The 27,500-nt window shown below is 46.0% G+C and overlaps 1 protein-coding gene across 4 annotated transcripts in view; it reads right to left on the reverse strand.

The window, feature by feature from the left end:
- The window catches only part of rarga (retinoic acid receptor gamma a), a 139,560-nt gene that overhangs the window by 101,591 nt on the left and 10,469 nt on the right, over window positions 1-27,500 (reverse strand). For all 4 annotated transcript variants that reach the window (XM_063208173.1, XM_063208172.1, XM_063208171.1 and 1 more), the window contains exon 2: window positions 1,028-1,365. In XM_063208173.1, coding sequence (XP_063064243.1) covers window positions 1,028-1,199 — 172 coding nt within the window. In that variant the 5' untranslated portion in view covers window positions 1,200-1,365. The remainder of the gene's footprint in view (window positions 1-1,027; window positions 1,366-27,500) is intronic.

Consider the following 27,500-nt stretch of genomic DNA (forward strand, 5'->3'; position numbering starts at 1 on the left):
CTGCACACCACTTCCCCAGCTGGAGCACCACGCCAGCGTGCCAACTGAGGGGATTCCTGTAGGATTTAATAGGATGGCACTTACAGTACACACAAACCCACACAATTACACCCCGCTTAGTGTGGATGCTTCATGTTTACCCATCCTTCAAATGGTTATTAGGCCATTAAAACAGATTGGAAAATGATGACAGGCCGAATAAAAACCGGTTGTAAAAAGGATAAATCCAGAATGTTACACCTACAAATGTGTCAAATTGTTATGTACTCAAAGGAGCTAAATGATGAACAAGTGGACTTTTTTTGGAGATTGAGGCTGAGTTACTTTGACAACTTTAATGACTTTGAATACCATAACCAGGATGAATGAGGATCTTACAATACGGCACAGTGTGTGTGTGTGTGGGTGTGTGTGTGTGTGCGTGCATGTGTGCGTGCCAGGGATGGAAATAAGCACCCGTCCACCTGCCAATGACGGGTACATTTCAGTGGTGACTGGTAAATTTTTCAACCCATCAGTCACTTTGACTGGTAAAAACAGTGAGTGACTGGTAGATTTTGAAATCTACCTGCCACCGTGACTGGAAGGGAAAAAAGCTTAAGTTCCACCCCTGGTGCGTGCGTGTGTGTCTGCGTGACTGGATTGTGTAGTAGTATACACATTGATGGCTGTCATCTCCTTGCTCAGATGTGTGTGCGTGGGTATGTGTGAGACAGTGCGGATCGTGTAGTGTGTATTGTACTCACATATGGCAACCATTGGCTTGGACAGGTGTGTGTGCGTGTGTGTGTGCGTGTGTGTGTGTGTGTGTGTGTGTGTGTGTGTGTGTGTGTGTGTGTGTGTGTGTGTGTGTGTGTGCGCGTGCGTGTGTGTGAATGTGTGTGTGTGCGCGTGTGTGTGTGCGCGTGCGTGCGTGCGTGCGTGTGTGAATGTGTGTGTGTGTGTGTGTGTGTGTGTGTGTGTGTGTGTGTGTGTATGTGTGTGTGCATCAGTCATAACAAATCAGATTAGAGTTGAGTGTACTCACACATGGCGGCCATTTCCTTGGACAGGTCGGCTCCGAAGCGTCCGAAGAGGCTGCTATTGGCCAACAGGTCGAAGGGGGAGTGGCTCCGCATGGAGGGGAAGGGGAAGGGGTAGACGGACGGCGGGAAGCCGGCCATGTGACCCACCGGCGGGCGCTCCCTATTGGTCGCCATGACGATGATGTAACGCAGCGATCCTGGACGTGCAAGTTGATGTGATGAGGGAGGGTGGGCGGTATGCGTTTGCAGATGCAAACTTCAACCCTGACTTCCGCTCAGATTGTCCTCTTTAGGCTCCTGTAACTAATCGAGGTAAGTGTTCCAAAGGTGGGGAAGGCACCTGAAAAAGACAAGAGAGGAAAAGATTCAAAAGGAAGAATTACTATCTGTTTGTTAACTGTCACAGAGGGATAAATACTACCCGTGTCATCCTGCCCATGAGTCAGAGTTGCTACCTGTTGCTGTGTCACAGAGTCATAAACTACATGAGCACACAAGCACCATAGCGCCTGAGTACTGCACCTGTTGACCTGTCACAGAGGGAACATGATACATGGCTTTTAACTTTTTGTTTTCTGCTGGCTGTGCGACACTAACTGCGCACAACTCACCCTCTGATTTTTGGAAACCACTGTCGGTCAAAAATTTAGGTCACGTGGTTGGCTGCGAGAGTCTTGCCCCTCCTCACAACATCGTGTTTATACACACGGTGAACCCATGTATTGAGAGGGAGGCGCCGTCAGCACAAAACAGCCCTGAGCTCTTCTAACGCCAATTAGCTCTTCTAACATGTTATGTCTGTGCTATTACCACAGTATTGTGATAATGACATAGAAATAGCAGTTGTATCAGCAGTTGAAAGCAGCATTTTTTGTCAATTTTGCTTGTAGTTTTAGTCAGAAGGCCACGGTTGGGGCAGAGCACAGAAGGGGGCAAAAATGTTGGTCAAAAAATGAGTTCACGTGGTTGGCTGCTTAGCATCTTGCCCCTCCTCACAACACGAACGTTTGTAAAAGAAAAACCTATATACTATACAAGGGTGACCAACCATCCGAGTTTCCCTGGACATGTCTGGGGTTTTACGACCTGTTTGACAACATCCAAAGTGTCCGTCTTATTGTCTAACCTTCAATCCTTCTCTCATGCCCTTGACCTCCAGATGCGAGGCAACACTTCATTGACGGTTGAAGTTTTCCTCAACATCTCGCAAAAACACATTTCAAAGGTGATTTTTTTTTTTTTGCAAGCGGGATGTTGAATGGGGAAAAGTCCCCCGAAACGTGTTGTGCCAAAGCTTACAGCGGGGAACCTTTAATTACATTCTCCACAGTGATGCACGAGACCACAAAGCATGCAAGGATGGGAGGTCAGACAATGGCATTCACATCGTGGTAATGTGTCTGCGTTGTCACATGACAAAATATGGTCACCCTCTTATACAGTAGTCAGGGGAGGCTAACGTCCCCTGTCGCCCCTGTCACAGAGTTAGAAGTGGGCTGGGCCCTGCCGTGTACGGGTAGGGCACTCGTCTACCATGTGGCTGACCCGGGCTCAATTCTGGCCCAGGTCCTTTGCCGACCCCTCCCCATCTCTCTCCCCATTCGCTTCCTGTCCACCTCTCACATTGTCCTATTATAAATAAAATCGAAAAAGAGAAAAAAGTCTTTAAAAAGAAAATAAGTGGGTCTTCTTCTTCTTGCCCTGTTGTCCTTACACAGTCATGTTGCATCTCAGCCCCAAAACTGACTTGTGGTCCTATGAGTGACAAGTGCAAGAAAGTTGACCTGTCAACTTGTCACACACAGTTAGACTTTCTGTCATTCTGTCACACAGTCAGACTAACTTTTTGCTATACTCTGATTTTTGCTGTATGTTTACTGCAATGTGCAATAATGTGCATTAGGTCTTTGTGCATGTCTTGTATCCATGTATGTAAGCTGTCAGACACCTTAGTTTCCCTCAGGATTAACAAAAAGTACGCTTCTCTACTCTACTCTACTCTACTCTACTCTACTCTACTCTACTCTATTTACCACTGTCTCTCTGTCACACAGTCAGACTTACTACTGTCACAGAGTTAGTTACTAGGACCTGTCATCCAATCAAAGAGACATCACAGTTGACCTGTGGTCATTAAATCTGAGCTAAAGAGCTGATGCGGGGGAGAGAGGCTGCACATCATATGTAGCTTCCTCCCTCCTCTGCTCTGTAAAATGCTCCCAACTGAATGGGAGTTTGTGTAAATGCTGTTGAGAGTGAGGATATAGGGGAGTACTGTGTGCGTGCATGTGTGCGTGTGTGTGCATGTGTTTGTATGTGTGGTTGTGTGTGTGTTGGGAGCGTTTTGGCTGTAACATGAGAAAGACAGTCAGAGGTTCCTTCACAACAACTGAACACGTGTGAGAAAGAGTGGCTATGTCAATGTTTGTGTGTGTATGTGTGTGTAGATGAGTAGTGTAGTGTGTAGCCAAGGGAGTGTGGGAGTGTTTTTGTGTCCGTGGGAGGTGAGACAATGAAGGCGAATGAGAGAAAAACGTGTGTTAGCGTGTGTGCGTGTGTGTGTGTGTGTGTGTGTGTGTGTGCCAAGCAAATGTAAGAGCAAGAGAAGGAGGATGAGAAAGAGAGTGAGAGAGAGAAAGAGAGAGAGAGAGATAGAGAGAGAGAGAGAGAGAGAGAGAGAGAGAGAGAGAGAGAGAGAGAGAGATGTCAAAGCTGAGGAGCTGAGAAATAAGAGGAAATTCAGGAGGGAAAAAATGGGCGAAGGCAGTAGAGGAAAAATAAAAGAGTGGTTAGGAAAAAGTCAGGCATAACGCAGAAGGAAAGAGAGAGACAGGGAGAAGGAGAGAGAGAGAGAGAGAGAGAGAGAGAGAGAGAGAGAGAGAGAGAGAGAGAGAGAGAGAGAGAGAGAGAGAGAGAGAGAAAGAAAGATGCTGGGAGTGAAAGACAGACATAGAGAGAGAGGGAAAAGAAAGGAAAGGAAGAGAAAAAAAAGAAAATGAAAAAGAAAAAGAGTGGTCTCTTGTTTCTACACTTTTCTGAAAGGCTTCCAGGCGTTTGCAGTGATTCCAGGCAATGCCATATGATTTAAATCAGCCGAGTTCCACAATAAAGAGGCTCTGTGTTCCCACTGCCAGCCCAACCCAGAGCCCCAGTGGCCCAGCCCAGGGCCCCTGCCTGTCTCCCCACATGCCTGCCTGCCTGCCTGTCTCCCCACATGCCTGCCTGCTTGCCTGCCTGCCTGCTTGCCTGCCTGCCTGCCTGCCTGCCTGCCTGCCTGCCTGTCTCCCCACATGCCTGCCTGCCTGCCTGCCTGTCTGCCTGTCTCCCCGCATGCCTGCCTCCCTACCTGCCTGTCTCCCTACCTGCCTGGTTGTCTCCCTACCTGTCTGCCTGCCTGCTTGTCTTCCTGTCTCCCCTCCAACCCTGTCTGCCTGCCTGCCTGTCTCCCTACCTGCTTGCTTGTCTCCCTGCCAGCCTGTCTTCCTGTCTCCCCTCCAACCCTGCCTGCCTGCTTGTCTGCCTGCCTGCCTGCTTGCCTCCCTGTCTCCCCTCCAACCCTGTCTGCCTGCCTCCTCGCCTCTCCATCTCCCTCCCACTGGGACCTGAGGCCTGGACACGGGTTCCAGAGCACAGAGTACATAGAGAGAGGAGGAGAGGGGGAGGGGGAGGAACAAAAGGAGACAAGAGAGTGGTGGAGAGGAATCGAGACTGAGTAAGAGGATGGAAAGAGGGAGGGAATGAGACGTAGAAAAGAAGAGAGAGAGAGAGAGAGCAAGAGAGAGGGAAGGAGAGAAATGAAGGGAATGAGGAAAAGATGTGAAGTGGGCAAGAGAGGAGAAGTCGAGGCGCTGTTTCCCTCAGCTATTTCATACATGCATATTCACACTCATGCACACACTCACTTTCTCTTGCTCTTTTTCTCTTGCTCAGGGACACACACACACACACGCACGCACGCACGCACGCACGCACACACACACACAAACACACGCACACACACACAGTGGAGAAAAGGGAACCCGCCTCTCCAGGCCCAATCCTGTGCCATCCTATTCGATCCGTTGAGCTAGAGTAGAAGTAGAGGTGGGCGGTGTCAGTGGCTTGTTTGTGGCCTCTTTGTGCAGATTGTGGGTAATGAGTTCGACACAAAGGATGACAAAGGAAGAGAGATGTAAGGGTTGCTGGGTTGAACTGCTGAACTACAGAGGAGAGGAGAGGAGAGGAGAGGAGAGGAGAGGAGAGGAGAGGAGAAGAGAGGAGAGAAGAGAAGAGAAGAGAAGAGAAGAGAAGAGAAGAGAAGAGAAGAGAAGAGAAGAGAAGAGAAGAGAAGAGAAGAGAAGAGAAGAGAAGACAGGAGAGGAGAGGAGAGGAGAGGAGAGGAGAGGAGAGGAGAGGAGAGGAGAGGAGAGGAGAGGAGAGGAGAGAAGAGAAGACAGGAGAGGAGAGGAGAGGAGAGGAGAGGAGAGGAGAGGAGAGAAGAGAAGACATGAGAGGAGAGGAGAGGAGAGGAGAGGAGAGGAGAGGAGAGAAAGACAGATGTGGCATCTAGAAGGAATAGTTTTGGGGTTTGGGCACTTGGGCACTAAGGGTGTAACAGTATAGAGCGAGGATAGGAGAAGAAAAGAGGAGGAGAAGAGAGGAGAGAGGGGAAGAGGAAAAGAAATGAGAGGAACAGTGTCTGGTTTTGAGAAGAGAAGAGAAGAGAAGAGAAGAGAAGAGAAGAGAAGAGAAGAGAAGAGAAGAGAAGAGAAGAGAAGAGAAGAGAAGAGAAGAGAAGAGCAAGGGAAGAGCAAGGGAAGGATAAGAGAGGAGGAGGAGAAAACAGGAGAAAATAGGAGGGAGGAAAGGGGAAGAGGAGAAGGAACAGTGTTAGGTTTTGGGCACTGGGGGGCACTAAGAGTGGCGCTAGGCCCCAGAGAAGTTGGGAAACTCCAGCCAAGATATACACACCCTTCACACACATGAAAGCTGCCGCTTAGACGCTCACACACACATGCACTCACACTCACACTCACACTCATGCTCACACACCACACTCACAATCATATTCTCTTTCTCTTTGTTCCTCTCTCTGTTTTTCTGTCTTTCTGTCTTTAACTCGCACACAAACATGTGCTGTGTTTTTATTACTCATTATTTTCTTGTGACTTTCCTGTGATGTTGGTCCTCTTCCGTCTCATAAACAACCAGACACGAAACGACAGCGCACACAACACTTGGCTAACCCACACGTGTACCCCTCTGCATACACACAAACACACTCATTGCCCCCTACTTGCTCTCTCTTTCCCCCTGCCCCTCCCTCCCTATCTCCCCTCCCTCTCTTTCTCCTCCCTCTCCCCCTTTCACTTGCGTTTCAAATACACAAACACAGCTCGAAATCTCTCTCTATTTCTCTCTCTCTCCATCTCTCCCCCCTCTCTTCCATCCCTCTCTTTTCCCCTTTCTCTTGCATCTCAAACATACACAAACGCTCAAACTCCCCCCCTTTTCACCGCTTCATCCCATCTCTCCCTCTCTCTCCCTCTCTCTCTCTCTCTCTCTCTCTCTCTCTTTCGTGCGTCTTGCGTCTCTCTCTGGCTCTGGCTCTCTCAGCGCACAGCCAGTTAATTACAGCCTCCCGCTGCAGGCAGCTTCAAACCGCCACTAATTTAGACTTCCATTACAGTAAACTGTTCCACATGTGCGTCCAGCGCCCGGCCCCACTCGGGTGGCCACAGCTCAGGAAACAGAGGAGGAGGAGCGGTGGAGGAGGAGGAGGAGGAGGAGAGGAGTGGAAAGCATAAGGAGAGGAGGGAGAGGAGGAAGAGGAGGAGGAGGAGTGGAGAAGGAGGAGGACAGGAGTGGTGGAGGAGGAGGAGAGGAGTGGAAAGCATGAGGAGAGGAGGAGGAAGAGGAGGAGGAGGAGGAGGAGGAGGAGAGGAGTGGTGGAGGAGGAGGAGAGGAGTGGAAAGCATAAGGAGAGGAGGAGGAAGAGGAGGAGAAGGAGAAGGAGGAGGAGTGGTGGAGGAGGAGGAGAGGAGTGGAAAGCATAAGGAGAGGGGGAGGAAGAGGAGGAGAAGGAGAAGGAGGAGGAGGAGAAGGAAATTATGAGTGGCGAACAGGATGAGTGGATGAGGACAGGAGGCCAAAAGGAAGGCAGGGTAGGAAGAGAGGACCAGGGGAGAGTAGAGGAGAGGAGAGGAGATGAGGGGAGAGTAGAGGAGAGGAGAGGTGTAGAGAGAATGATGCGTGGAGAGGAGTGGAGAGGAGAGAAAAGAGGAGAGGAGAAAAGAGGTGAGGAGAGGAGAGGAAAGGTGGAGAGATGGAGAGATGGAGAGGAGGAGAGATGGAGAGGAGGAGAGATGGATATGATACAAGAGTAGAGCAGGAGGGAAGAGGAGGAGGAGGAGGAGGAGGAGGAGGAGGAGGAGGAGGAGGAGAAAAGGGGAAGCACCGGTCCCCCATATGCCTGCCTGCCTGCCACCGCAGAGCCCTGCCATCTTTCCCTCTGTCTGTGCCCCGCTACTCCACCCTCACCCGCACAGCCAGCCACTCTACATGGTAAAAAAGGGAGTGCTAACTCAACAACAAGAGAGTCAATTTAACATCCTCTACGTGTATTTGGGCCTAGAGCATTCTTTCAGTGTTGAATTTACACTGTCAATTTTTTAATGTGTCCTTCCCCTCCTCCCTATTCTCCCCATTCCTTCTTCACTCCCTCCCTCTCTCTCTACACCTCTCTCTCTCTCTCTCTCTCTCCCTCTCTACACCTCTCTCTGCCTCTCTCTCTCTCTCTACGCCTCCCTCCCTCATCCATGTGCCCAGCACAACCAACCTCTTCACCTCACTCCACTCTCCCCCACTACCACCACATCCAACCTCTCCTCCACCCCACTCTCTCTCTCTCCTGTTCTGCATCTTCTCTCTCTCTCTCTCTCTCTCTCTCTCTCTCTCTCTCTCTCTCTCTCTCTCTCTCTCTCTCTCTCTCTCTCTCTCTGTCTCTCTCTCTCGCTCCCTCTCTCTTTTCCAAGTCTGTTATTCATCCACTCTCTGCTCGGCTGGCTGGTTGGCTGGCTGGCTGCTGCGTGGCCCACAGCCCCCTAAAAATCCCCCCCTCTCTTTCATGCACTCTGCCACCCCAAGACTACCCAAACCACCAGCAACCCCCAAACCCCCCACCTCCCAGACCCCTAAAATATGCCCTGCTTGACTCCACCTCTCCAAAAACGACGTCTCACTCCAGCACACCAAAACTCCACCACTAAGCCCCCAAAATCGGCCACTTTCCACTCCACAGTTCCCACTCCCTCCTCTCCACAACCTCCTCCAGCAGCACTGCAAAACTCTAACACACCTAAAATTATTACATTATATTACATTACATTGCATTTGGCAGACGCTTTATAACCAAAGCGACTTTCAAAAGAGGACATAATCAAGCCAACATCACAATCAAATACAAAGTGCACAGGAAATATACAGCAACAGCACGTGCAGTTGCAAAGAGGGGTTATTTTTTTTTATTTTTTTTAATAAAGAGTAAATAACGAGTACACACACAACACACACACACACACACACACACACACACACACACACACACACACACACACACACACACACACACACACACACACACACACACACACACACACACACACCACACAGTCACACACACAAACTAAACTAAACATCTTAAAAGCTTCCCAATTCACTCCACTCCACCACCACCTCCCACACCCACCCCCAAAAACCACCACCTCGCTTGTTCACATTTGTCATCCACAAAATCTGACCTCATGCTATACTATCCCCCTCCCATCCACCGTTTTCCATCCTATACCCCCAAAGCCTACCACCCCCTACCCCTACCCCTACCCCTACCCCTACCCGCTTTTACCCTCAAATCTATTTCTCATCCACACACAGCTATTACTGTGACTCCACGAAGGCAATCTGAACACCAGCAGTCAGCCAACTTTCTGTCTCTCCTCTCTCCCTATACTCTGCCCCCTAAAGCTAAGGCGTTCTGTTCTGTATGTGTGCTGATGGTGCTGGTAAGGAGCAGAGGGCCAACTTTATGTCTCTTCTCTTCCCTGCACCTCTACTATTCTATCCCTTCTTTTCTTCCCCTCTCTTCTTTTCTCTTCTCTTCTCTTCTCTTTTCTTTTATTTTCTTTTTTTCCCTTCTCTTCCATTCTCCTCTCTTTCCCTCTCTTTACTCAGCCCAGTCTCTAAAAAAGTAAAGGTGGACCTAAACTCTAAAAGATGGATATGCGATGCTGAGGGGAAGCTCTATAGGTTGAGCCAATCAGCTCCATTAGAACAACTTCACAATAGTATATATGTGGTTTGACATTAAAATCTTCTTACTTATAAAAACATTGTAGATAAAGAAATCCTACGCTTATTAGCACAACTGGTAATGTTAGCAGTAGTACTAGTTGAGCCCATGCCATATTTTTCATGTCTAGCCAAGGTGTGAAATGCCTGCCATGATGATGTAACATCATCAACTTGCACCTTCCACTCATTAGCTTCTGCAACGTTTGGTTTGTTTTCTACAGGCTAGGATTAAATGTCCATTGCCAAATGCTGACTAGCTGAGACTTGCCGACCCATTCAATAACCTTGAAAATGCTGTGTGCTTTAAAAGCCAATGTAATTCGGCAGGAGTCAACAATGCCAAAGCATTGATTCTGGTGCTTCTTTGGCCATCTTGTTGGCCTCCAAGTTATCTTCCACACAGGGCCGTAACCAGACATTTTCAAATACCGAGGTCAAATACTGCGTGTGGTACTGCATACTGTACATGTAGAATGCTTCAAACACTTCAGTCAAACTCTTAAGTTTTCATTAATCACTGCCTTGAGGATAAATAGGGGTGGCGTATACAGACTGAATGTATTATTGTTGATCATATATCGATAGATACATTTTACATTTCTGAGAAAAAATACAGAGGACATGACCTCTGTGTCCTCAATGGTAGTTACGGCCCTGCTTCCACACACCGCGCTCTTCCGTCTTGTTGGTGCGTCTCTGAAGTAATCAAGTAGTTAGGGAATGGATCGCGCTCAGTTTTTTTTCTTCTTTCTTTTTCTTTTCTTATTATTCAAACATTGCAGGGACAGACATCTTGTTAGCCTCCAAATGTTTATCATAACATTACGGTTAGTTAATGCTTTTATCCAAAGCAGCTACCATGTCGTGGAGCCCCATCTCCGTGGAGAAAACAATTATGTACGTAGGCTTACGATGAGGTCAAGTTTGTTTGTTTAAAAAAAGTTTGAGAACCACTGAACTATAACGACTGGTACCCTATGCCTGCGGCACCCTCTGTATGTCAAGGCATAAAAAACTTTTCCTAGCTAACAAGGAGGAGGGAGGTGGAGAAGGCGTATGTGTAGGGGAGGGGGGTGCCGGTGGAGTTGTCCAGACTGTCTAGCAGGCTAATAAATGAATGTGGTCGAGGGGCCTGGAGTGCAGGACTGCGGAGTGCTGCGGTCGCTTGCTGAGATACACCAACACACCCACGTGGCACCCAGCAGTGCTAACCTAAGTGTTCTCTACACACACACGCACGCAAGCACGCATAAACACACACACACACACATCCAACAGGCTCCCCCCAAGTGTCTACACACATCAGTCCAGAAGTGGTACCCCCAAAATACACACACACACACACACACACACACACACACACACACACACACACACACACACACACACACACACACACACACACACACACACACACACACACACACACACACACCGATCCTGCAGTGGCACCCCCTGTGTCCAACAGACCCCTACACTCTCACACAAGCCAAGTCTCCTCCATCACTCTCCAGCAACCCACAAGCACACACACACACACACACACACACACACACACACACACACACACACACACACACACACACACACACACACACACACACACACACACACACACACACACACACACACACACACACACACACTCCTTCATCACTCTCCGGCAACCCATACGTCCGCATGCCAAATCCTTTCCACAGAGAGCCAAGGGTTCCTATGGCCGTGACTGTGCTATGAATACACACAGCCGTGCTCAAACTACTCAACTTTAAAATCATAACCAATTTTAACATTGGGTTGTGCCGCACACAAAAGGAAAATTGTAAATATCGCCAATCTTATCTCTAAGATACAATACCCAACGTTCTGTTTTGGAGTTGTAAATATCAAACACTGCTTGATGTCTAGAAATGTGCGACTCTCATCTTAGTCAATTCCATCTTAAAAAGTCGCATAAGACAATGAAAACTTGCCCAACAATGGCTTGCAATGGTTGAAGACAGTGAGTGGTTGCAAACGTTCCACCGGTTGTCGTAAGGGGGGTTTTCAGCTGAGAATCGGGCCAATAGTCATGCAGTTTGACGTCGCCTTTAGTGGTGATGGGGTGCATTTCTCAAAACCAGAGTTGCTTACTACATTAGCTACTTTGTTGTTTTCAATGCATTTTCCCATTGGCAACTACCGAAGTTGCTAACAGGATAACAACTTCTCTTTTGAGAAATGCACCCCTGGGCTGCTTACTCTGCTGGGGTGCTGACTACAGGGAAAGGCAGCATGTGGAGTTAGAGAAGGAAGACCACTGACATCATTAATATACATCAAGCAATGATGAGGAGAGAAAAAAACAAGGCCGACAGGCGGACAACAGATGCGTCCCTCTATGCCAGTTCCAACTATGCCATTCCCCCCCCAAACGCCCCCTTGGCCTCCTCCTAGCCTGTCAACGCCCCCCGAGGATGTACTTTTTGTTTATTGGTCATGGACACTCCAAATATTGTGGCAGGCAGCAAGGCAGCAAAATGGCGAGACATGGCTTTATTTTTTGCAGTTTAGGGTATAATAAGCTTATCATCATTCTTGGATTTGGAAAAGAACCATAGGCTATGATTTGAAATTTCACATAGCCTAGATGAAGTGAACATTACAAATTACCAGACATTTATTAGGCCTAACAACTTTTAGTATCACGCCATTTCAGCATTATGTGCATGTGGGAAAGAATCTAAACATCGACAAATAATAAATAAATAAAACCGTTTGGGTGAATCATGCGCTTATGGGTTCACCCTTAAGGTGAATTATGGACTTTTTTCAATACCAGCTTCACCGTCAAGGCACAAAGCAGTGAAACTCAATTACCCAGAATGCTGTACGTGAGCTCTCTACCCGGGTGGTTCTGGAAAACAAACATGGCGGCAACTCGCTTTACTACCTTTATAATGTGTTAATCCGACGCTAGATTTCTTAACTGATGAAAATCGAAGGCAGAAATCAACATTGTAGTGTCTAAATATGAGGTCGATTGGTCTATTTGTGGCGTACATCACGATCGGCTGAGTTGTTGGCCTCACGTTTGTCAGTTAGCCTGTGGCTAGGCTACTTTTCGCCAACGTTAGCATCCGGTTTAGTATAGAAAGGCTATGCTTGCACCACAGACATCATATATGAAGACTAGATACGTCATCGCGTATTTCAAGCACGTCCGCACAGGTCGGCCATATTAGAGCAGCCTAAACTCTCCACAGACCCTCCGTTACACCTGAAGTAAACTGAAGAGTTGAAACGTTGGGATACTTAAAAATGTATTCTGTTGCTTCGCTGAAATATTGACACGTGTTTATAAATGGTAGGGCTCCTTAAAACTTAAGTGTAGACTGGGGTAAAACACCCAGGAGAGTAATAGACCTATGCTTCCCACTTAACCTATTTGTCCAAACATTTAGATAGACCTACAGCAAATACGCATTTTAACCATTGCTGTGCATTACGTTGACGGCATGGATATATTCATTGCACCAAATTAAAGACGACAGAGATGACGTACTGGAAGAGAGATGTACAGCGCAACAGGTTCATTCTATCTGGATGGCTTTAGCGTCACGACTCATTTTGAACACAAGGTGGAGCTGTCGAAACCAAAGCATATACTACAAGTGAACGTTTATTTGTTATTTTACTGAAAATATAAAAGATTACGTTGTGCATTTGTTTATGGGACCTATTTAATTACATGAATAAGCCTACTGAACTATATTATACATTATTTTAAACCTATGCACATAATAATATAATGTAATATAATATAATAATATTGTGAATATTCATCACTATGCAGTATCAACATATACTTTCGTTTGGAATTTTTTATACTGTATAAAAAAACAACCCTTTCGAAAATCGATAATGATTAACGTTAATTATTAGCATCATTACGCTATGATGATGGACGTATGCTAAGATATTGCAGGCTGTAACATAAACACGGAATTCATAAAGCTCTAGGTGAAATAGCAAGGCTATGACGTTCATACTGTTAAGGTTCAAATGTAAAAATAAACCATGTGTACATCTCTAGCGCTGATTTCCCAAGTAGTAGGCCTACTCTCCAGCATGATGCTGTCATGAAATGCCAGTCACCTTATTCATGCTGCTAACAGGCATATTTATAATGACATGCATAGGCCCACCAGTGTCGATGTTGTTAATATGAAGTCCACCACTTTGTTGTGTTGTCATCCAAATTGTCTGCCCTCTGAAATCAGTCACACACATCAGAGGCTTGGTTTGGGAGGTGGTATTACGATTGGAGGGTTGCAGGTTCAAATCCCATCCTACACCTCTCCCTTCACCTCCCATCCAGGCTGAAGTAGGCCTATGAGCTAGGCACCAAGCCCCATGCTGCAGGGACAATTCACTGTGAGTAACGAAGTTGCTTTGGATAAGTGTCAGCTAAGTGTTATCTTTCTGTTTCTCCAGATGAGAAGAGCGATGATCTGATGTCATGACACATTGGATGTATGGAAGAGCCAGAGGTCCAGCACACCAAGTCAAGTTTAGCCGATTTCAACCTTAATCACACCAACTCAATGTAGTAATCAGTTCATTCAATGGCTCAAAGACTTTATTTTAGACACAAAGTACAAATACATTTCAAGGTTTTGTAGGTGATGGGAGGGGATATCTATTGTGGGGTGGACATGTACAATAGACGTGCAAGCACTTATTTATATTAATAAATGGTTATCTGAACTAGGCCTGTAATAGTCAACCCATTGATGCTGGATGCTGTGTACTCGTTGCATTGACCTAGGTGCCTGGAGCGACACAGCATTTAGGCATGACATATTAGATTTTTTTAGATTAAAAATGTGGGTATGTTAGAGCTGAATTAACATGTTCTAATGCAAGAGGATGGTCTTAGCTTTTAAAACTCATATCATGTCTGTATGTGCTTCAGAGACTTATTTAGTTATTTGGGGTTTTTTTATAGGATGAGGACACCTTTCTTAAAAGGGGCATAGGCAATTAGCTGGCATTTTGGTGCCGGCTGAAATGGGTTAATATTATTTACATACAGCACTATCCCCATACCAGTATACCCATGTCACCTGAGATATACATTTAGTGGAGACAATATAATTAGTTAGACTAGACTGAAGATTGACAGGCGGTCATGGGTAAGTGGTTAGAGTGTCAGCCTTGTATCCCAAAGGTTGCCGGTTGGACTCCCGACCCACCAGGTTGGTGGGGGGAGTTAAGTAATCAGTGCTCTCCCCCATCCTCCTCCATGACTGACATACCCTGAGCATGGTACCGCCACACTGCTCCCTTGGGGCGCTATTGGGGGCTGCCCCCTTGCACGGGTGAAGCATAAATGCAATTTCGTGCAGTGAACACTTGTGTGCTGTGTCACAATGTCAATGGGAGTTGGAGTTTCCCAGTTGGGCTTTCACAGAAAATGTTCTACGTTGTTGTATTAGTACAATAAAATAAGCAAGACATGTCTGGATGGACTTCATCATTTCAGTTATTTATTATCACAGCTACTCACCATCAATGACAACCAGGGCTCACCAGCCAAATGCTGGGGAAAATTAAGTTTTGCTGGTAGAAAAGAAAACATACTTGGCACTTTGACCCATTATTTAATGTACCGGTATGTTTGAAGATTAACATACTAGCCATTTTGGCTACTAGTGAATAAAAAAAAGTTAATTTAGAGCCCTTCTGAAAACTCCAACAACTGGTACAGGTGATCAGTGCATCAGGGGAGGAATGTAAGGGTAGGCCCGATGGATGAACAGCATCACTGATGGTGAGGTCCTGGTGCTGCTGCAAAGCCAAAGAGGAAGAAGCCTCTCTGGACACCTCTTCATGTTGGCTCCCCCATCTAATTAGAAAAAAAGAAAAGACAAACATGCTATGTCAATGAATCTAGCCATGCATTGTAATGTACTGGTACAGTACTGAATAATTAACTCCCTTGGCAATATTGTCTGAATTAAAATGTGATGTAAAATGTCAGAAAATAACACTCATCCCAACTTACTAGTCATGTATTTACCTGTGCTGCTGGGATGCAATTCCTGGCCACCATGACGCATGGTTTTAGTTTGGGTGCTGACCACCTGACTGATGAACCTGCAATTACTAAACAATAAAAACAATAAAAGATAAATAACAGGTTTGTTGTGCTTTTCTTTCTCTTGTGAAGGTCATCTTTACAAATGATTTATTTAATCAAATCAAATCAAAATTATTTAATCAAAGTATGTAACCGACATTCTGTCCTATGTGTTTCTACATGTGCAATGTAATGCAACACCGATTTGAAACATTGAAGTATGTCAAGTCAGCTTTTATTGTCACTTATGGTCATACAAGGGAAACGACGTTTTCTCTCTACCATGCCAGGACAGGACTGACAATTACAGACAGACAGAAAGTGCAAGACAGGACAGGTAGCAGTGATGGACTGGTAACATAAGTGGTCAATAATAATACAGTACAAATGAACATATTGGATATGTAAACAGAAGATAAGATATAGAATTATATTTCATATTTGCCTACATTGTGCAGACGTGGCTGAAACAACAATGAAATCCACTTGGATGAAACGAAGCGAGAGAATTCAAGTTAACCTACAAGATACATCTGAGATGAAAAGATATGCAGTGGCGTTTTTAGCCCAAAATTACCACAGGGGCCTGACAGGGGCCCACATGTTTTGAGGGGGGCCCATGTACCTTATATTCTTCGACCATACTTTTGCCAAAATATCTGCCTCTTTCTAAACCCAGTGTTGCCTAAAAACCCTGCAAAAACACATGCTTCAGCATCTGAAGCACATACTAAGCATGTAATTAATTGAATTAAAAGCTGCTTCATTTTGCATTATCACCCATTCATTCAGCTCTAACATACACACTTTCTTCATTTACAAAAATGTTGAATTTCATGAGCCTAAAGCTACATCATGCAGCTCCTGGCACTACGGTCAATGATAGTATTTGGCACAGTATTTGGCATCAATGGGTTAACCAACTTACCAATTTCATATTTAATCTAACTGCAAAATCACAATGAGCTGCATGCCTTGTTTGAAATGTGCTATACCAATTATTATTATTATGGAAAAAATATAATGGCAAGAACATACAAACTAGGGATGGGCGGTTTTGAAAAAAAAAAAAGTGTATCACAGTTTTCTTGATGACAATTGGATCTGCACATTTTTTTAAAATATATATATAAGTGGCGATTTTCCCCCAAACCTTTCTAACGAAAAGACTGAAATTAAATTTAAAAATGAGATAAAATCATGAATTTAAATTAATCTCAATTTCTATTTGATCACTTTTTAAAATATTTTTTTTAATTTACAGTTTATACAGGTATTTCCCTATCCAACAAAGTCTCAAATCAGAGAAAATGCAGCATTGCATAAAATAGCCTAAAATCTCCACCACGGGGCATTCAGTCCCAGTAGTAGATCTTTCAAGGAAGAAGGGTTAAATGATTATAAGCAGCTGCTAATTTCTCTGGCAGCTATTTTGGGCTTTTTTTTCTAAGCCAGCCCAAAACAGCTTATTTCTCTTACACCTGGCAACACTAGTTGCTTATTTCACGTTCTACACCTGGCAACACTGGCTCCTAGGTCCGGCGTCGTGCTTGACTAGTAGCGACAGAACAGTGGGAACAGAAACGAAACAGACTGAAGACACGGAAAACAAACGGATTTACTGACATTGTGTGAATATTTCCTTTGAATTAAAGGCCAAATCCAACGTAGAAGGTATTTTGTCCGGTGGTTTGTGTCATACGGCGATGCATTTCGCTCCTATTTTGCTCCCAAATCATTTCAAACAGCAATGTAGCAATGTTGTCTATCCATTGCATTTGTAAGCTAGGCTACGTTAGCCTATGACAAAACTCATAAGCAGCCTTAATAGCAGTGCTGCAGGTGCAGCACACACAGTTGGGATGGCAATTACCGTTATGAATCTGAGAACTGTTAATAATTAATAAAATAGCACCACATAGAATTGCCTTTTAACTCAGCCACATACAATAGCCTAAGTGCCCAAACCGAATGCATGCCACCATTCCGTTTAAAACCGGCTTATTCCTCACCTACAGAAACTTAAGGAAATTAATTGTTTCCTCACTTCAGCATGTTATCCAACTCCATTTAAGTCCAGCGATGATAGCTCCAAAAATGCCAAAAATGCCAAAAATGAAGAAGTTCTAGCTCACAAGTCTGCAGGTCGCTGCTTGCAGCAGGTGGAACATCTCGCGAATCGGGTGGAGTGCGTGCAGGGGCAGTGGCAGTACCTCATCCGAGCCTGGGGGCAAAGTATTGACGAAGGCCCCCCTACCCAACATGTGTAATGTCACTAGGACCCAATTCTGTACCCCCTCTGTGCCTGTGCCTGGGACAACTGACCCTCCTAGTCCCTTCCTGTGTGTGTTGTACTTGGCATCCGTCAATGCACGTTGCAAACCTTTTAGACATTTTTTTTTGTATTATTGGCTGGCACAGGGGCCCTAGGGGGGGCCTGGACCAACTCTACAGGGGCCCAGGCCCACCCTGGCCCCTGTCTAAGAACGCCCATGAAGATATGCTATTCAAAACACCACTTTGCGAAATGCCTGACACAAAATGTACCGTGCGTCTTGTAGCCTAGTAAGTTAGGTTAGCAGCATTATCTTACCTGTGCCATGCCACGAAGAAGAGGATGCAGCCGCGGTGCCCAGCCACCAATGAAGAAACGGTGCATAAATGTGCTTATTTTGCCAATGCAGAGGTTTGGTTTAAGTTCACAACTTTACTGAAGAAAATAAACACTGGATAAAAAAATATATCGCAGGCAGAGTAAGTTCATGGCTGGAAGCAAGCAACGACTTTCTCTTCTTCTCCCAGTTTGTCGTACCGCCCGTCCCGGTTATGCCATCTAGTGGAGCAGAATACATTTGAATAAATCTATGATTTGAACACATCCACCGTGGCCAACATAGCCTGATAACGCCAGGTACATATCCCGTTTAAAAAAAATACAAGAACTACGTGTTTCTTTGGTATTTTATGGTCAAAGTTGTCTTCGTCTGCATATAATTCCTATGTACGAATGTGTACTTCTGCCGTCCAGCAAAATCGATTACGTAATATTGTGACGTCAATGCAAATGATGCTTGCACGCATTCGCTCCGTAGTCTGCCGCCTTGTGGCCACAGGAAGGAACAATTTAAAGAAAGCGTTTCAGACGGACAACAATTGAATGAAAGCGTTTCAGACGGACGGACAGACAGACCCTGTTATAGAGATGCTGGACGCATCTAAAAACAAACACAGAAACACACAGACACACAGACACACACACACACACACACACACACACACACAAGCAGACCGTTTCCCTCAGCTTTTTCATACATGCATATTCACATTCATGCTCTCTCTCTCTCTTTCTCTCTCTCTCTCTCACACACACACGCACACGCACGCGCACGCGCACACGCACACGCACACGCACACATACAATGCCTAACAAGCACATCAGGAGAATGTTTTAAGAGGCCAACCGTATATTTTAAGGCCAACCAACCAGCCGTCACCCACCTCTATTACAATCCCCCACCCCTCACCCCCTCACCCCCCCACCCCCTCATACACACACACACACACACACACACACACACACACACACACACACACACACACACACACACACACACACACACACACACACACACATGCAATAATATATTAATGAAAGGCACTGGCGCCACTGCCATTTAATGAGTCACATCAGCCATGCAGTGCAGACTGGGCCCCGATCCTGCATTACAGCTCTTTCACATGGCCGTAACTACCATTGAGGACACCGGGGTCATGTCCACTGTATTTTCTTTTTTCAGAAATGTAAAATGTACTGTATGTACAGTTTGTATGATGAAAATCGATATATGATCCACAATGATAAATTCAGTCTGTATACATCACCCCCATTTATCCTCAAGGCTGTGATTAATGAAAATAAACGTAGAGTTTGACTGAAGCATGTCTCTCTCTCTCTAGGTCATCCTCAGTGTTTGACTCATTCTAAATGTACAGTATGCAGAACAGCACACAGTATTTGACCTCGGTATGAGAAAATGTCTTGTTATGGCCCTGCTCTTAGACTGTGCTCCAGTTCCCTCTCATAGCGTTCTCCTGCTACGCTCTCATACTGCTACGCCCCCATCAGACCTGGCTCTCGCCTGCTCCCTCTCTCTCTCTCTCTCTCTCACTGCTCTTTGATGCAGCTCTGTCAGATGGCTATGCTTCAGCTCTTCAGCACTGCTAAGCTCTCGCGTGCTGTTCCCCAACTACTTGTCATGCAGGCCTAGCCTGCTCTTGCTTTCTCATCCTCTCTTCTCTAGCTCTTCACTCAGTACTGCTAAGCTCTCCTCCAGCTCTCGTTCCAACTCCTCTCTTTTTTTTATATTTTTAGGGGCTTTTGTGCCTTTATTGATTGGAAAGTGGAGATTACGACAGGAAGTGAGTGTGGGGAGAGAAATGGGGAAGGATCGGCAAATGACCCGGGCCAGAATCGAACCCGGGTCGCCGGCGCAGCAACCCAGTACCCTACCGTTTGGCCACTGCAGGGTCCTCTCTCTCTCTCTCTCTCTCTCTCTCTCTCTCTCTCTCTCTCTCTCTCTCTCTCTCTCTCTCTCTCTCTCTCTCTCTCTCTCTCTCTCTCTCTCTCTCTCTCTCCAGTACTGCTAAGCTCTCATAGTATCATCCAACTCTCTTTCCAACTCCTTCTCATGCTCAGCCACCTGGTCTATCCCGCTCCTGCTCCTGCTCTTGCCGTCTCATCCTCTCTCCAGCTGACTCGTGCTGTTCTCCAACTCCTTGTCGTGCTGCTCTCTCTATCCTGCTCTTGCTCTGTCATCCTCTCTCCAGCAGCTCTAAGTACTCCCCCTCCTCTCTCTCCTGCTCATCCTCTTGATCTCGCTCATATTTCTATGCTCTTATCCAGCTCTCTCTCTTTCCCTCTCTTGCTCTCTCTCTTTCCCTCTCTCTCTCTCTCTCTCTCTCTCTCTCTCTCTCTCTCTCTCTCTCTCTCTCTCTCTCTCACTCATCCTCCTCCAGCGCTCCCTCATATTTCCATGTTCTTATTCCGGCTCTCTCTTGCTGTTCCCCAAGTCTTTCTCTCTCTCCTACATCACATTGTACTTGGCAGACGCTTTCATTCAAAGTGACTGACAGTTACTTTAGGCACAGGGTATTAGTTACAGTCCCTGCAGCTATGTGGAGTTTTAGGTTTCCTGTTCAGACGCATGTCAGCCATGGATGAGGAAGACCATCTTCTGTCCACCGGCACGAGATATGAACATGCAATCTCCAGGTCCTACAGCACTCCTACATGCAGCTGACTCTCTACAGTGGGGGGCAACCAGAGATTGCTGTTCAGTTGGGGATAGTTAGCTTGGGGCTGTGTTGTTTCTGTTTACAAAGAATTTGTGTGTTTGAGGTGTAGGAGAAGTTTTTTTTCCTCCCTCCACATATGGTGTGTAATTATATGGCTTAAACGTGTAATCTGACCTGTTGAAAATGATACAATAAATGGGTGGTTAAAAAGTCAAAGTCTACTAGGGCTGCAAGATTATGGAAAAAATCATTATCACGATTATTTTGGTCAAAATTATTAATCACGATTATTGATTTTTTGCAGATTTTTTTGAAAATTATAACAAAGAATACATTATATAGGGGATGAGCAAAATCAAATGAATTGTAATAATTATGTAAAGGCAATAGCATGAAACTTAGATGGACAGATTTCTGGCCAGAAACACCAGCCTGTCAGTATGTTCTGGCTTCAAGGACGTTCTCAAAGGTAGGTCACTATTGCCACGATCAAATCACGATTGAAATCATGACTTCGATTTCACGATTGTATCATGATTTCGATTATTTTCGATTAATTGTGCAGCCCTACTCTCTACTCTCTGCTCCTACAGTTCTCTCATGCTGCTACCTTCCAGCTGCTCTACAGCGTTGCCAGATTGGGATGCTTAGGATGACCGTCTGCGGGTAAAAAAAGGGTTAAAAAAGGGCATTTGGATGAGTTTCTCTGCAGATTTATGACCACAGAAATTGAGATAATTTCGTTCAAATTGGGGTGGGATTTAGTGCTTCCAGGCGAATTTGGAGCATTTTTTTTTTGAGCTGGAAATCATCAATTTCATCTGGCAACCTGACTGGTCTGTTCTCTCTACCATTTCTTATGCTCGTGCTCTTCTCAGGCTGGGCGCTCTGCTGCAGTTTCTCCTGATCCTGCAGTTTCTCATTCTCCATTCTACTCATGCAGCTCTCTCTTCTCTCTGCTATTCTATTCTCCTCTCAGGCTGGGCCTGCCTGCCGTTCTCCTACCTCCTGCTCTCTCCTCTCTCTCCTCTGCCATATTGTATTCTCCTGTTGGGCCTGCCTGGCTCCACTGGTAGCCTGGGCATGCAGGGGCTGCCTACAGCACAGGCAGGGAGTGAGCTCATCACTAACCAACACACACACGCACGCACGCACGCACACACACACACACACACACACACACACACACACACACACACACACACACACACACAAACACACACTCCAAGTACACATAACAACACACCATCACACATTCACACACATACACGTCACACACACACACACACACACACACACACACACACACACACACACACACACACACACACACACACACACACACACACACACACACACACACACACACACCAAGTCCACATGACAACCCACCATCACACATTCACACACATACACATCACGTCACACACATGCCCATGCAAACACTCCAAGTATACACAAGTACACACACGCACCTTCACACATTCAAAGATGCACATACATGCAGTAGTGCGTGTAGATTCCCACTCATATAAAATGTTTCACTTATGCACCGTTGCATATTGCATGCATACTGTATAACTCAAATACACACACGATGAGTCAACATCATAATACTCATATTCTATCTATAACACGCAAGGACGCCTGGACGACTGTAAAACAAGTTCCTCTGGAGACATACGTACACACACGTACATACACACACACAGACACACACACACACACACACACACACATGCAAAAACAAAACAGACACATGCTAAACATACACAGGAGCCCCACTCAAGCCTGAACATACACAGATTTCCCACCCACCCCAAACACACACACACACACACACACACACACACACACACACACACACACACACACACACACACACACACACACACACACACACACACACACACAAACATACACACACACGGTGGTCTGAACACGCAGCTTCCCTTCGCTTCCCTTCAAACACACACACACACACACACACACACACACACACACACACACACACACACACACACACACACACACACACACACACACACACACACACACACACACACACACTGTAGCCTGATCACACATAGACACATGTTTGCGCAAATATGAACACCCACACACAGTTAGACTGAACACACCCACACGGGCACACACAAACACACAGACACAGACACAGACACAGACACACACACACACACACACACACACACACACACACACACACACACACACACACACACACACACACACACACACACACACACACACACAGACACACACAAACACACAGACACACACTTACACACACACACACACACACCCTGCTGTTCCCCATTCTGAGGCTGAGCTCCTAGTCTAGTCTGACACCTCCGCTGTGCTGTGCTGTGCTGTGCTGCGCTGCGCGGCGCGGTGCGGTCCTCCAGGGGCACCCAGCAGACAGGCAGCCCAGCCCGCCGCAGGGCCAGCTTTGGCTGGGATTACTGGCAGAGCTGCCGGCCGGGACTTTCCAGCTCCCTCCACCTCCACCCTCACCACCACCACCATCACCACCAACAACAACAACCACCACCACTGGAATACTGCAGCATAGAACTACTAGCCCTGACTGACGCTCTTTGCATTTCTGTCTCTGTTTCTGTCTCTCTCTCTCTCTCTCTGATGCCTCTCTCTCATTCTCTCTCTCTCTCATTCTCTCTCTCTCTCTCTCGCTCTCGCTCTCACTGTCTGCCTCTGTCTCTCTCACTGCTGCGTCTCTCTGTCTCTCTCTGTCTCTCTTTCTCTCTCTCTCTCTCTCTCTCTCTCTCTCTCTCTCTCTCTCTCTCTCTCTCCCCCTCTTCCTCATATTTCACAGAGAAAGCACACCGTTGCAGTATATCATTAGAGCTGCATGTCTGGTTGGTTTTCGTGGTGGCTACAGTAGTGGCCTCTTCAGTGGCAAATGTCCCTAACGTTTGGGCAAACTGAGGAGGAGGAGGATGCGGAGGAAGAAGAGGATGATTACTGCATGCAGTAGTAATGGAGCAAGGAGAAGGAACAACGGCACACGCACACACAGACGTACACACACACACATACACACACGGACACATACACACACACACACAGACGTAAACACACACACACCAATCCAATGTCAGTGTGTTGCTGATCACACAGTCAGAGAATAACCCATTCCCGAGGTTCCCCATCACACTCTGCCCTCCACAGAGCCTGAGGGAGAATGGAATGGCCTTCAGTCCTGTTTGGTGTGAGTTAAGGGCCTTTTGATATAGAGCCTGTGAAGAAGAAGAAGAAGAAAAAGAAGAAGAAGAAGGAGGAGGAGGAGAAAGAGAATAGGCACTGTTTCCCCACAGGGCTTAGTGTCCTCTTAAACGAAGGGGGGCTATCAGGTTCGGCCAAACAATCACTACTTAAATGTTGTTGAAACCTGAGGTGGCAATGGCGCCTGGGAGACAAAGGCGAGAAATCAAGCGTATCGCAAGCCGTACCTGACGTCTGACAAACCATTGTGACACTACAAGAACACAAGCGGTGTGGGTTTTTTTTTCTATCTTTTTCTTTTCTCCATTTAACATTCCACGAATGCAATCACCGAATGGTAGCCAACCAAGCATCTAACCTAGCGTTTCTCAACGGGGGCGGTACAGACCCCCAGGGGGCGTTTGGGGAGCCCTTGGAGGGCGTTGAGAAGGATACAGTTGAGAGGGTGGTGCTTAGCCATCACTGGGGGCATTAGTCAGTTTCATTTTTTTTAATACTAAGGGGGGTGTTGGAAGGCTTTGGATGAGGTACAAGGGGCTTTTGTTCAAAAAAAGGTTGAGAACCACTGATCTAACCAAACTCTGGATGCCAACAGGGAACCTACAGTACAGTGGCTTCTAAGGATTTCCCTTTCAAATTGGCCAAAGGTTTCCACTTTCACTGCCCTTTTATCTCACTTCCTCCTGTCCACCTCTGATCAACATCAATGTGCATTAGACGGTGCATTATAGACCTGTTAATTATTAGTGCTTATTTATCTTGTCCCTACCGATAGTGTACCGATAGTTTTTTTCAAAATTCCTTCCTTGTCCATGATCTTTATTACTTGACATGTGACACCTTGATACTCTTATTGTTTTTTGCACCTTTGTGGACTTGGTAACTCTGCAAAATCAATTAAGTCTAATGTGTAATGCAATACATATTCCTAGTGCAGATTGTGAAGCTTTTAGGTCCATTATCACACTGTGCAATGGAATAACAAAATCTCACCTGAAAGTGGCCACACTGAAAATAAGAAATGTCCATCTATTTTCACATGACTAAGTTGTCCACCTGTGACCACAGCAAATTCTGAACGAATAACTTTGTTTAAAAAATAAATTCATATTACATTTCATAGCACTTAGCTGACACCTTCATTTTATTCAAAGCGACTTACAATTATTATTTTTCAGGGTATTGGTTACAGTCCCTGGAGCAATGTGGGATTAGGTGTCTTGCTCAAGGGCACTTCAGCCATGGATGGAGATGTAGGGAGAGGTCAGGGGGGATTCGAACCTGCAACCCCTAGATTGAAAGACCAACTCTCTAACCACTAGACCAAAGCTGCCCCATACGGCTGCCCCACTCTCATATTACTTAGACAGGGTCATGCAGTGCAAGTCAGGCAAGTCATTCGTTTTCTAGTGCTTCAGACGTGTGGACGTTTTTTTTTCACCTACATGTTTCAACGGTGTAACTGCAAGTCTGCCATACAGGATAAAATGAGTGATGGTATGGAAAAACGCCAGCGAATACACATAGACATGCAGGGCACTAAAAGACAAAAGCTCTAAAGCAGGAGTACGGATGTCAAATGTTCAAGATGTCTGGTGGGTCCACTCAAGTGTTTCAAAGAATTGACCATAGATTTCATTTCGGTTGTTTTTGACGATTCCGTTTACTTCCAGATTTTTTGACTATTGAGAGCTTTACGACTTACTTTATGATTTTTTTTCCATTATTTTCTTTCTGGACATTAAGTCATGACATTAATGTCTTAGTGGAATATATTTTTCTTCATTTCATTTTTAACATGTCAGTGTGTAATATTTTGACGGTGGAAAAAAAATCTGTTAAGCCATTAACGTGTCAATAAATAGCCATTTGACACAAATTCGAAATGAGAGACATAAAAATCAAGTATATATAAAAAACATATGAAATACGTATTCCTATTCCAGCGTGGGTCTTCCACACTGAAACGGCACCAGGGGTGGACCTATAGGAGGGGCAAGCAGGGCATTCACCCCGGGGCCCAGGGCTCTCCTGTATTGGTGGTGGGGGCCCTATTGTAACCTTGGGAGGTTGTATGGGGCCCAATCAGTGTCTTTCCCTGGGGCCCTGTGTGCAATTGTTCCACCACTGAACGGCACAATATAAATCCTTGAGGTGTTTGATGACCTCTGGATGTGATTTTGGAGAGAGGAGGCCTGTCTATAATCTATCATAACCAGATGCAGCAGCGTCTCTCAACCTCTCCAATGGAGGATGACAATGGCTAAGAAGACTATATACTACATCAATTAACTTTGATCCGTGTGGAAAATGTCTCGTTAACTCGACATCAAAAACACTCACGACCAATTACCGGAATCAGATAAAAGAGTGAGCGTTCGCTTCATCCACAGGCTGGTCTTGCTTTTGCATGGACGGACGGGCTCTTAACTGTCCCATTGTGCATTGCTGAGGGGGCTATGAAAACCACATGTGTTGCAGACATGTTCTTCCACTAAAACGTATCGTAATAATAAGTATTGCTCAGGCCAGATGTTTTGCCAGAAAGGGGATTGGAATAGGACAATGATGAAATCATAACAGCACAACAAGCCAGGGCCTTTCATTAAAAAAACAGCATGTGTGTGTTTCCTTCTCTCTCTCTCTCTGTGTGTGTGTGTGTGTGTGTGTGTGTGTGTGTGTGTGTGTGTGTGTGTGTGTGTGTGTGTGTGTGTGTGTGTGTGTGTGTGTGTGTGTGTGTGTGTGAGAGAGAGAGAGAGAGAGAGAGAGAGAGAGAGAGAGAGAGAGAGAGAGAGAGGGAGAGAGCATGTGTCAGCCGTGCTTCACGACAGTTGGCCATAGCAGTGGCTTCGGGGCACGGCAGAGTTCAAGTGGTCATGGAGAGGGGTCAGCCTAGCCCACGGCCAGTAGAGGCACTGTGTGTGTGTGTGTGTGTGTGTGTGTGTGTGTGTGTGTGTGTGTGTGTGTGTGTGTGTGTGTGTGTGTGTGTGTGTGTGTGTGTGTGTGTGTGTGTGTGTGTGTGTGTGTGTGTGTGTGTGTGTGTGTGTGTGTGTGTGTGTTCAAGTGGTCATGGAGAGGGGTCAACACAGCCCATGGCCACTAGAGGCTAGAAGCACAGAGCAGACTCATTAACACACACATGCACACACACACACACACACACACACACACACACACACACACACACACACACACACACACACACACACACACACACACACACACACACACACACACACACACACACACACACACACACGCACGCACACACACACACACACACACACACACATGCACGCACGCACACACATTGTGTTTCGCTCCCTTGAGCTACATTCTACCTCCTGCTTCAGTTTATTTAGTTTTTTAGTTTTTTCCCCCTTCCTGCCTTGATCTGAACTCTTTTGAACATTGACTTCTATTCTCATTTTCCGCCTTGTCGCCAGCGCTGACATCTTTTCACT

The sequence above is a fragment of the Engraulis encrasicolus genome, chromosome 10 (assembly GCF_034702125.1).
Source record: "Engraulis encrasicolus isolate BLACKSEA-1 chromosome 10, IST_EnEncr_1.0, whole genome shotgun sequence".
Taxonomy (NCBI): Eukaryota; Metazoa; Chordata; class Actinopteri; order Clupeiformes; family Engraulidae; genus Engraulis; species Engraulis encrasicolus.